This window comes from Echinops telfairi, unplaced genomic scaffold (genome assembly GCF_000313985.2).
Source record: "Echinops telfairi isolate 266 unplaced genomic scaffold, ASM31398v2 ScPeMD7_25;HRSCAF=90, whole genome shotgun sequence".
Taxonomy (NCBI): domain Eukaryota; kingdom Metazoa; phylum Chordata; class Mammalia; order Afrosoricida; family Tenrecidae; genus Echinops; species Echinops telfairi.
Genome location: NW_022103922.1, coordinates 6,858,079 through 6,870,328, shown reverse-complemented (window position 1 = coordinate 6,870,328; position 12,250 = coordinate 6,858,079). Strand labels below are relative to the sequence as shown.

The window sequence follows — 12,250 nt, the reverse complement described above, 5'->3', positions numbered from 1 at the left end:
CTGATACCAAGGGCTCAAGTAGAAGCAGATGTTTTGAGAATGATGATGGCAACAAATGTACAAATGTGCTTGACACAATGGATGTATGTGTGGATTGTGATAAGAGTTGTATGAACCCCCAATAAAATGATTAAAATAAATACACCGGGCTCCTGAGAAAGCTGCAGACCCATACAAAGCTATGATGAATTACTTACCAAGTACAAATTCAAGTATGTGAAGCAAGACACATTTCAGTCAGCACACACCAGGGTGAGATGTAAATAAGAGCCTGACTTCATTTCTGACGTTTGTTTGGCTGCTGATAATTCTGAAGCACCATCCTTCCTCACCCTCTTCTTGCCCACATCCGGCAAGCCAGTAAGTCAGCTTGTGTATTCTATCCCTTGACACCAGCTCAAAGCGCACAAACCCCAGCACACACACAGGGTCCCTCATCTTGGCCTATCTCCTAACCACAAGAAACGCCACAGCCACTTGCTGCTTCCCCTTTTCAAGCCATTTTGGACAAGTTTGGATGCTTAGCCCAGTGTCCCCAGAATGTCCTGGTACACAAGTAATACACCTTTTATACCCTGTTGGTTTAAGTTTGGCAGCATCAGCCTCAACAGCTGAACCAATGTGCAGGGAGCGGAAAACACACAGGACCCTTACCTCACACCCATTTCAAAATTAATATGAGACAGATCATAGATCTGAATGTGAGAGGCAAAATAATCAAGTTTCTAGAAAAAAAATTAAGAGTATATTTTCAAGTCTCCACTTTGATAGAAAAAATTTTTCTCAGCACCAGCCATAGTAGAAAAATTGATAAACTGGTCTTCATTGAACTTTGACTCATCAAAACATAGAAGAGATGATATAAAATAGGAATGGCACAGAGAGGAAATATACACAACATATATAAAACTCACCGCCATGCAGACAATTCTAACTCACAGCAAGCCTACAAGAACTTTTCCTGGGGGGTTCCAAGGGAATACATCTTTATGGGAATAGTCTATCTTTCTCCCATGGAGTGGCTGGTGGGTTGGAACTGCTGAACTTCTGTTTAGTAGCCCAACTCTTAACCCATTGCGCCACCAGAAGTTATAAATCCAACTCGCATATAAAGACCTTTTGTAATCACTAATAAAAAAGAGAACAAGCCAAGAAGCACAGGGTCAAGGACTTAAGCACAGACACTGATTGGCCACCCGGCTTAGTGCAGCCAATGGAATCAGAGAAGTCACGGTGCACTGCTTCCAAGCAGAGGCATGAGGAGCAAATTCAACTTTTCAGCAGGCCTCATGCAATCCAAAATGAGACCAGGCATGGTGCAATACCTGCCAGACACCTCCGCTGGCAGCATGTGTTAACAAGCCTCTACATGTGGTGTTATACCTTTCCATATCTGGTTTCAGAGAACTCCTTCCACCACTTCACACTAACTCACAAGGTCTAACCCTCCCAATGCCCAGTGCCACAAGTAAACCTCAGTTCTGGTTTAAGATAAAGTACCACATTTATTACAGCGTTTATATAATTCTTAACCACTTAATGTGTAAAAGTTACTGTTTTTAGCTTGGTTTTTCTTTCCTTTTTTAATGACATTAAGTTTTCAAGTGTTGTGTCCTTAACCCTTTTTTCCCACAAGCCTTGTGGTTTTTATTGCTCAATTTTGCAAAGCACAGTGAGTTTTAGGAACACATATGTCACATTGTAGAAGAAATGACTGTATCTTCAGAAAGAGAGAACGACACAGACAAATATCCATAACCTAGGAAGATAATTCTGTAGCAGGTGGCCTATGGCTGAACGAGCCACTGAGCAGAGGAGAGAGCAGAAGCTGGTCTTGACAGTGAAGACTGTTGGTGGTGAGGAGTCAAAGGCATTCCCAACAGAGGAGAAACGGAGACAATATGAAGGCACAAGAAACACCAACTATACATATGGCTCTCTTAGTCTGAATGAAAATAGAGCTGTTAACCACAGAGTTAGCAGATCAAAACCACCAGCAACTCTGTGGGAGAAAGATGAGGCTTTCTACTCTCATGAAGATTTATAGTCTCATGCAGGGGCAGTGAATGATGGAAAGTGGCTCTTCTAGGCAAAGTTCCTAACTCTTACCAAATGACCTTTCCCTGCATGGGTCTGGTAAGAAAGTAGGGGGAGATGAAGAGAAGATTCACCTGTGACTATCTAAGAACAGGAGTCCCTGAGGTGCCATCCTGCTGTATATAAAAGAAGTCTTCTGAGAAGCAGGAGGAGGAATTGCAATACCAGCTAGAGCCGGAAGTGGAGTTTATCCTCTAAACTGGAGATCCCCGTGCAGTGAACCTCCTGGTTCCAGAAGACAACTACCATCTCAGAGGAGCAGCAGCAGAACCAGGAGCCAGAGCACAGAACAAAGAGATGGACTTCTCAACCCACAGAGCAAGTAAAGCTGAGCGCATTTGTGCAAGAGAATGGCTTGTGTTTTGCTGACCCACAGAAGTGGAGCTGAGTGCTGTTGGGTTGAGGCTTACTGGAGTGGGATGCCTCTGGGCACTTACGTCAGGGAGCTGGGTTTGCTGGCCCAAAGAGCTTGAGTCGAATGCCTTTGGGTTGTGGGGGAATGATATGCCCTTTGGATATTTATTAGCACACCTAAAATAATTTTGTAATATCTCCTAAACAACTATCCTAAGCATTTCTCACTGGCATTACAATCTGTCAACTTCCTTAACAAACCTTTTAATCACGAACTTTGTCAGTGTAGCCACTGCAATGGATATTAGAACCTAGAGAGGTAAAACAGAAAACACTAAGACAAGACAATTGGAAAGCCACAGGGGCAGTTTTACCCTGCCCTCTAGGGTCACTATGAGCCAGAATCAACTCAATGGTAGTGAGTTGACTGTCTGAATCGTTTGGTTTAAAAAATAATTCATTTTGCCATTATGGAATAAAAGAATTATACTTCTAGCTGATTTTTAGAAGGTTCTGGAAAAACATACCACCCAAATCTCACCAATTTAACAGAACCACCATTCATATTTCAATGTACTAGACTTTCTTCTAGTCTTTAAAACTCAACCATACAAGATTTTGCTTGAATGAAAGAACTTATGCAGAGAGTACCGATAATATTTTAAGTTTTTAAAACCTAACATCAGAAGTGTTTTTTCTTCATTGTTACGTGGTCTTCATAGCCATACTGTGACCTGTAGCCCTCAGTAACTGGATGGGTATCAATCATTTAAAAAGGGAAACAAGTTGCTTTTCATAAAGACAAACTATGAGGAGTGTGGAGGAGACTCCTGCATGCGTGCAAGTGAGGAAGATTCCCCAATGCCAAAGACAAGGAAATGGGTGCTTACTGCCTGAGAAACGCTCACCTAACTACGCTGAGTCAGAACCGGCTCAATGGCAGTGGATTTTGCTGGGTGGGAGCATTCGTGTCTTTCTCTTTTCGAATTGTTTCTTCTTTCTCGGTCTCCCATTCACTTAATGGAACTAGAACATTCATACTGCACAAAAGAAAGAGCAACCACCATGGCAAGTCCTGCTCACAGCTTATCTTCGCGCAACTTCTCATATTAAAAGTGCTATAAATAACGTGAAAGGATGGTGGTTAAACCTCATGTGCTTTAGGCCTGTCACTTACTTCCTGCATGTGTTATATAACAAATTACCAAAGACACTGAACTGAGCAGCTAGGCACTTAATTGGGTCTTATTCAGGACTGAGTTAAAAATGGCCATTAAAGTAAAATATGAAATTTGAAGGATTTTTAAAATTTGAATTATGCTTGAGTCAGGAATAGAGTTATTGTTGAAGTCCTTACCATAATAGCCTTAGAGGGTTCTTCAGGATTTATATCTTCTACTAAACTAGGTGCATCAGCGCAGTTAAACTGTATTTGCAACAGAAAGGCATGATCAGTGTGTTCAGTACTTTGCAGGGGATCTACACGGAAAGATGTTCTCTCCATTGTCAACATGTAGATTCCGACTAACATCAGCCATACAGGACAAAGTAGAACAATCCCAAAAAGTTTTCAAAGTTGTCGTCTTGGCAGAAACAGACTGCACATCTTTTTCTCACCATGTGGAGTAGCTGGTGGGTTCAATCTTCTGGTTAGCAGTCGAGTACTTTACCCACTAAGTCATCAGGGCTCCTTAAACGTTCCACAAAAACACAAACCCATTCCCATGGGGACCCAAAAAAGCTTTCTAAGGCTACTGAATATTTATGGGAACAGACAGCCTCATCTTTCCCCTATGGTAGGTTTGAACCACCAAGCATGTAGTTAGAAGCCCAATGCCACCAGGACTCCTTTGGAATTTCTATAATAGGTACTCTAAAAGAAACAAATCTAAGATTGTCAACAATATTGCATATAAGTTAAGAAAGCTATATCTAGGTTCCTAGGACTTAAAATTATAAAATACACATTGCTATTTTAAAAACAGGTATATAAAAGACACTGGTGGAACACATAAGATGATTTAGCAATGTAAATTAAAATAAACAAATGTAAGGTATAGCAAAGATGGCATGAAAAACTAACTTAACTTCTTTATCAACTAACCATAAGAGAATACTGCACTAGGACATTGGTAGATACTACTGCTTACAAAGGAGCATTTCAACTTCTAAAAACTTCTTAGGAACCATTGGCTATTAATTTAAAATATGCTTATATTCATTTAAATAAATGCATACCATTGGCTAATTTAAACTAGCAATCTTCTACTTAGTGTTTTATCGTGATCTCATGACCTATTTATAAACTGGTATGTGAAAAATCTTTTCCTCCAACTTAGATTTAATAGTTATCCTGACCTATATTAACAAGCTAACTTTATATATTTTGTTTGATAAAACAATATAAACTAATGCTATTCTTTTACATGCTATTCTTAAGGCATTTATCTCTAAAGTAAAATCATACTACTATTCTTTGAAACAAAACAAAGCAAAAATAGACACTAACTAATCTTTCAATTAAAAGAGCATTAGAAAAAGCAAGATACTAGACTAATCTTAATAGCCCAATAATTGTGTTATTGCCACAGAAAGAGCACAGTGATCTAGTTTGAGACAGGATATAGTGAGATAATATCATTCCATCTCCAGAATAAAAATTATTTCAAGATAGGTTAAGTAAGAAAAAGGCACCTAAGCGAATATGTAGACAGAATCTACAACTAAAGCTAACTAAAAGAAAATGATGTTTTATCAACGACAGCTATACAATATCTAATCAAGAATTTAAATTTAAAAAAGAATTTAAATCAAATACATACATGGTTGAAGACAATGGGACTTTGCTTTAATGGTGCTCTCAGGTTACAGACTTAAGATTATGTTATGGCATGAGATATACAATATCCAACAGAATTAGAGTCTTTAGTAACCTTATTGCTCAGAAAAGATTCATGGCTTAAAATTTGTATTGTTAACAAAGACAAAGCAAATTCCCATTATATGTTTTCCCAGTGAGAATAAATCCATAAGCCTGGGGACTCAGGACCATTGTCTTGGGGAACATCAGGCTCAACTGGAATAACATAGTCAAAAAGACAATGTTCTACATCCTACTTTGGTGAGTGATCATAAAAACTTGTGAGTAGCCATTTAAAGTTGAGTTAGTTAAACCTAGCTGATAAACACATGTGGGGTTATTTGAAGGGAGATAAACGGCTCGGTGAGCCTTGCCTTTCTAGCTGTCGGGGCTCTTGCTTTCTGATGGTCCAGACCAGGGGGCAGCTGCCTTAGCCAGTTCCCTGCTTCAGCTGGCAAGGCTCACTTCCTGCAAGACATCCCTGAAGAGAAGCCACATGGACCTACCCCAGTGCAGCCATGAGTGCTGAAGTAGCCATATGGAGACCCCTGCCAGTGCTGAGATGCTTACACGTTCACTGATTCGGCTTTCCTCCTGCAGTCGGTGTCATTGCGTGTGTTTTGTGAGATGGAGGAGGACTTTGTGGATTGGTGTTGGACATATGGGTTAATGGGCTAATGTTGGACTTGTGGGCTTGGGCAGTACTGGGTTGGGAGGTTTTCTTGATTTACACTTACCCTTTATATAAAACTCTCTCTTATACATGAGTTTCTGTGGATATGTTTCTCTAAAGTACCCAGACTAACACATTATGGTACCTTGGGAGTGGGGTACTGGAGAAACAAATCATAAGATGGAGAGTAGATGTTTGTTTGACCTCTCCCTCATGATAGTTTTTCTTTTGTGTCTAACCAAAGGTCAGATAAAGCCACAATGTTTACTTGGTTGTTTTCTGGAAAAAATATGGAAAGTATGAACATACAAAAGTTTGTAAGCCCACGTGCTTTCAGCCATTAAAATTTGATCTTTAGATGGGTTTAGGCCATGCCTGCAAAGAAAGCTTTGAAAAGATATGCACCCAGCGCTTTGGAGTACTCAGGAACCAATGGTCTTTGTCAGAAGCTGGAAAAAATCTGGAACCATGAAGAAAACTCCTCTCTGGGGCTGAACGTTAAAGGGAGCCTGTGGGCAGACTGAGATGCTTGCTAGGTGACCACCTGGATCTACTTGTTGAGTGGAAGTGAGTGAAATGTAGCAATAAAGAGACGGGTTGAGTTTGGCCACTGACATCTGTGGACTTGGTTTACAGGAAAAAGAAAAGACGAGAGCAGGTTGACTGGTCTAAAGTTCATGACCTAGCACAAGGGGTTTAGGCTTGAGTATTGGTGAGACCCCATGGTCTAAAGGCAAGGCGATCAATGGGCACCCTGTGGAGGCTAAGTGAGGCAGCCCACATTGAGTTGACCAGAACCCGACCAGATGGAGATTTTTGAGCCTGTGAACTGGTGCATATTGCTGCTCAGTTTATGGATGGCCTGTCCAGATTTGACTTTGCTTACAGATGCAAACTTCACAAGGTTCCAACTGGAATGAAGATTTCTTCATGTCGAAAAATATGATTGTCTCCTCAGAGCACTGGGTTGATGTAAGTATATAAACTGGATACCCAAAATTGGGAGATAAAGGCATGAAGTGGTTGGCTTACAAACTTTCATAGATGGGGGAACATATTCACAGGATTATAGGATTAAGGTGTAGGTGTTACTTAATTGCTCAATTGTGAGGCTAAAGAATGATGTACAGTTGCCAAGTTAGCAAGGAGTGGATGGAGTTTATTATGCCAACCTGGCCGATAAACACGTGGGGTTATTTGAAGGGAGAGATAAATGGCTCAGTGAGCCTTGCCTTTCTAGTTCTCGGGTCTCTTGCTTGATGATGGTCAGACCAGAGGAAACCTGCCTTACCAGTTCTCTGCTTCAGCTGGCAAGGTTCACTTCCTGCAAGATATCCCTGAAGAGAAGCCACATGGACCTACCACGATGCAGCCTTGAGTGCTGAAGCAGCTGTGTGGAGACCCCTGCCAGGGCTGAGATGCTTACACGTTCATTGACTCAGCTTTCCTCCTGCAGTTGGTGTCATTGTGTATGTTTAGTGAGATGGAGGAGGGCTTTGTGGATTGGTGTCGGACTTATGGGCTAATGTTGGACTTGTGGGCTTGGGCAGCACTGGGTTGGGATGTTTTCTTGATGTGCACTTACCCTCTATATAAAACTCTCTCTTATACATGAGTTTCTGTGGATTTGTTTCTCTGATGTACCCAGACTAACACAAAGGTGCAACTATTAGTCTCTCTCCATATGGGGCAACGAAGAGTGAAAAAATCAGAGCCACATGGAAACAATTAGTCCAATGGACTAATGAATGGACCACACAATTCCCAGCCTTCATGACCCTGTGACCAGAAAAACTAGATGGTACCCAGCTACCACTGTCAACTACTCTAAAATGGATCTCAATAGAAGGTATTGGCTAAGAAAAATATGAAACTACACTTAAAAATCATTAAAAACAACAACAACAAAAACCAGAAACAGACTGATTGGTCTGATAGAGACTATAGAACCACCAAGACTATGGACCTTAGACACCCTTCAAACCTGGAACTGAACTCACTCTTGTGGGTCAACTTTCATCCAAACAATAGAAACTCAAAACTCGCTGCCATTGAGTACAGTCTGACTCACATCAACCCTACAGAGTATAACTGCGTCGGTGGATTTTGGGATTCCAACTCTTTATGGAAGTAGAATATAAAGCCTTGTCTTTGTCCCATGGAGTTACTGGTGAATTCAAACTGCTGATCTTGTATTTCAGCACCCCAATGAGTAATCCACTATGCTAAACAACAGATACGCCTATAAGGTGGCTCTGGACTCCTAAGAGCAGTCATCCATACAAGATTAAAAGGGGTGCATCTGCTTAGGGATAAGGGTCACAAGGTGAGAAGCTATAGGAAAGAAGAACAAATATGAATGGTGAAGGGGAGAACGTGGGAAGTGTGATGCTACATTGTGGGGATTGTACTCAATGTGACAAAACATTGAGTTTTGAATTGAATTGTTGAATGGAAAAGCAATTTGCTCTGTAACCTTCCACCCAAATCAGAATAAAAAGTTAAAGAAAAAAAAAAGTTGACTCTAGAGATGGCCTCATTTGTTACACAGATGAAGGCAGACCTACCAGGCACACAAGCAAAGAAAGAAAGAAAAAATACCCTTTCTACATGTACTTTACATTAGAGTGGTATAATTTCTGCAATCATCTACCAGTAAGAAGAAAAATACTTTTTTTTAAAGACTTACCACAAGCTTTAGAAGCAGCAACACAAATCTCTTCAGCCACATACTCCCCCACTGGGAAGCTCAGGTAGTCTTCTTCAGCTTTCCCCAGTGAGTGGTAAAGATACACCTGGAGGACAGGTTCCACCTGTTTCAGGGGATGTGTCGATCCAGGAATATCACCGTTCTGATGCACCGGAGATGCGGATGGTCCTTCCATGTCTGCCATTGTGAGGCAGGCCATTCCCATTCGGTGTCTTTTTCAGAACATTTGCCTGTAAAACCAAAAATACAATGTTAAAAATGAGAGTGGTGTTACTAAGATGTCCTTACCAAACAAGAAGTCTTCGTGACAGCAGCCACTCTGTTGAATCCATTAAGTAAACACCATGTGGACATGCATTTGTGACAGGAATGCTGAGTATGGCTGAGACATCACAAACAGATTCAAGTTTTCTGTGGACAAGGACCATAAAACTCAAGTTTGTAACCTAACTTAGGAACTCTACTATGGATATAAAAAACATTAACAAAGTCAACAAGAGAAACCATAAGGGCAACACGGTTACTCAACAAATGAATTACTCTGGCACTTGCTCATTAGAAAGTAACATTTCAAGGTGGGAGATCTGAGGAGTTTTATTGAGGAGGTCAGGTTCAAAAGTCAGCTTGAACCATAGGCTGGTTGGATGGAGGGAGTAGGGCAGACATTCCAGGAGCAGAGGGCTGTGCTGTAGAGTACCAAGGCAGAAAGTACAAGAGATGCTTAGGAACTTGCCAGGCCAAAGTGAAGTATTTGAAATGTTAAACCATTGAGGAAAGGATTTTAAAAAGGGACACATATGCCAAGCTGTAAGTGACCTACCCAGTAGGCATGTTCCTCTGCCTCCTTGGTGAAGAACCCTAATATTGTTGGCAAAAGAAATGTGCCCAACAACAACATAAAACAACTCTACTTTTCTGCAGACAGATAGCCATATGAAGTAATTTCAGCAAATGAGACTGAAAACAGGGTTCTGGGTACTTCTTCCAGTACTACTCCTCAAGAGGAGGCGGATGTAGAAGGCTCTCATCCTTCTTCCCTTTCATCACCTTCTTCCTATTTGAATTTGGGATCACCTTACAGCCATGAAGCAACTATGAAAGAAAGGTCAAGAAATGGGAGGCTTTCTCCTTAGGCAGTGAAACCATGATCTGGGATCACCTACTCCCAGACTTGCTCTGACCTGCAAATGAATGCAATCTTCACGGTACAAAACACCTGAAAGTCTGAGCAGAGAATGTGAACTAGAAAAAGAAGCCTACTGCAACCAAGTGTCTGGGCAGCAGTTAAGAAGATCCTCAAGGAAGTGGCAGCAGTTGGCTGATTACAAGTGAGAGAAGAGAGCAAGACTTGACACAACCTGAAAACTGACGATGGGGAGGGAGCCAGAGGCACAAAAACCAAACTCACTGCTAGTGAGTCAATTCTGACCCAGAGAGATTCTACAGGACAAGGTGATCAAATGACAGAGGGGCAGTTTCAGCAGAACCTAGATGGCAGCCAGGGCATGAAGCTGGGATTTGAAAGGGTTCATGAATAGAGATGAACATTTCACGATGCCCTTCATTTAAACCATGAGCAGAACTAGGTGAAGAGAGAGAACTGAAATTATAGCAAACAGATACACACACACTCACATACACACACATACACGCAAGCGCGTTATGGCCACTCCTCAAATTGTCTATCAATTTGTGGGCGCCCCAACCTAACCTACCTGGCTGGCTACCCACACAGAGGCCAGTGTAGGAAGGACAGGCAGCATTTCTGCCCTGGGGAGTAATCAGACACACTGCAGCCCTAGTCCAAAGTAGATGCTTGGGTCCATCCTGGTGTTCCCAAATCTGCTCATCTTTGTCTTCCAAACCCTGCTGCTTGGGCAAAACTAAAATGCCAAGTGGCAGTTAGCAGGAGGTGTCTCTCTTGATGCCTCCTTAGAGGTGCAGGAGGGCTGACAGGAAAAGCAGCAGCCTAGCTACAGGGCCCCAGCTCCCCAGCTCCTCAGCTCCAGACTGGTCTCTCCACAGGGACTCCGCAAGCCCAATGCTGGAGCTCTGCCCATTATTTTGCATTTCCAGCCCACAACTGTGTTCAGGTTGGTCTGTTATCATCCAGGCTATAATTGTGTGGTTGTTATGTCCCCTTTTTACACTGTATTTATGACACAATTAGGTGTTTGGATTAAAAAAGCTGTTAAACGGAGGCTACTCCACTTTAAACGTACGTATGTCCACTTCAAAACATTGTTCAATCAATGTGAACTGAACTAAAATTAATCGTCTTTTAAAAAATTCACTAGTAAATTGCGTAAAAGTCCAAAGCACTTACTACAAGTGAAAGAACTTATCATGGAGCCGGCTACAAGTTCAACCCACAGAATCATATAGGAACAAACGGGCAATTTAAAATGATGATGATTTTTAAAGGACACAATATATAATAGCCACAAAAATTATAGGGCACCTATAGATAAATACAATAAAAGATGCACAAGGCTTAAATATAGAAAATTATCAAACTTTATCAAGAGGCATTAAAAATGACCAAAATAACTCCATGTTTAACTGGGGGGGGGAAAGACACTAAGTACATAAATTCTTACCAGAAAAATCTAGTTATTGCAATTCTAATTTTAAAATCTCCTTATGTTTTTCTAGAGAATCCAACTAGCTGGTTCTAGAATGCATATAAGCCAGTAGTTTAATGCACTACCTGTGCAAATGTCCACACAGTAAAAAGGGTATTTCACACCTTAGCATTATTGTGAGATCATTTTAACTTCAGTAAGCCCTTGAATGAGTTTTGAAAATCTGCAGGTAGTTGCCAGGGGCTACCTTTAGAGAAGCACTGTTCTGTAGCTGAGCAATTCTACTCCTAGTGACAACTCTTATGGAAACACACCCATGTGCCAAGAGGCACACTACAAGAATGTTCTATGTACCTCCCTTTGCACCAGTGAAAACTGCAAGCAACCCAAATTACCAAGAGAATGGATAAGCATCAGGGGCACACTCACACCAGAGATCAGGTAGTATGTGAAATAGAGAATGACCACATCAGATTACAAATGGACTACATTATAATAGAAGTGCCAAATTACATTACAAGGGGCACTCCCCCAAATGGAAAAAAGCTCCACCAAGTGCAGCTTTCATCGTATGCATTTTTCCCAGTAGGGGAGCATCAAGCAACTTCTTCTGAGTTAGTGCAGCCAGTGGCGCTGCCAGGGAAGGTTCTCTCTAGTCACAGTGAATTTTTTTATAAAAGAAGTTTCATTCGAACCTCATTTCTTGCGATGGCTGATTTCAGAGAACAGCGTGTGGCTGTGAAATTTTGTTTTCTGCTGGGGGAAAAATGCCACAGAAACTGTTGTGATGTTGAACACAGCTTAAAAGGACAGCACTGGGAGGCAAAGGGTATTTATAGAGCTCTAGATAAAGACATGTACATATACAAATATATTATATGAGGATGGGGAAACAGATCTATGAGCCTACATTTATAGATTTAGTATTAAGGTAGCAGAAGGACATTGGGCCTCCACTCAAGTACTCCCTC

General features: G+C 41.3%; 1 protein-coding gene across 1 annotated transcript in view; it reads right to left on the bottom strand.

Annotated features, from left to right (window-relative positions):
* JAK2 (Janus kinase 2) overlaps window positions 1–8,942 on the bottom strand; it is a 67,683-nt gene extending 58,741 nt beyond the window's left edge. The window contains exon 1 of the mRNA XM_004714459.2: window positions 8,674–8,942. Within this exon, the coding sequence (XP_004714516.1) occupies window positions 8,674–8,899 (226 nt within the window). The 5' untranslated portion in view covers window positions 8,900–8,942. The remainder of the gene's footprint in view (window positions 1–8,673) is intronic.
* Between the last annotated feature and the right edge of the window lie 3,308 nt (window positions 8,943–12,250).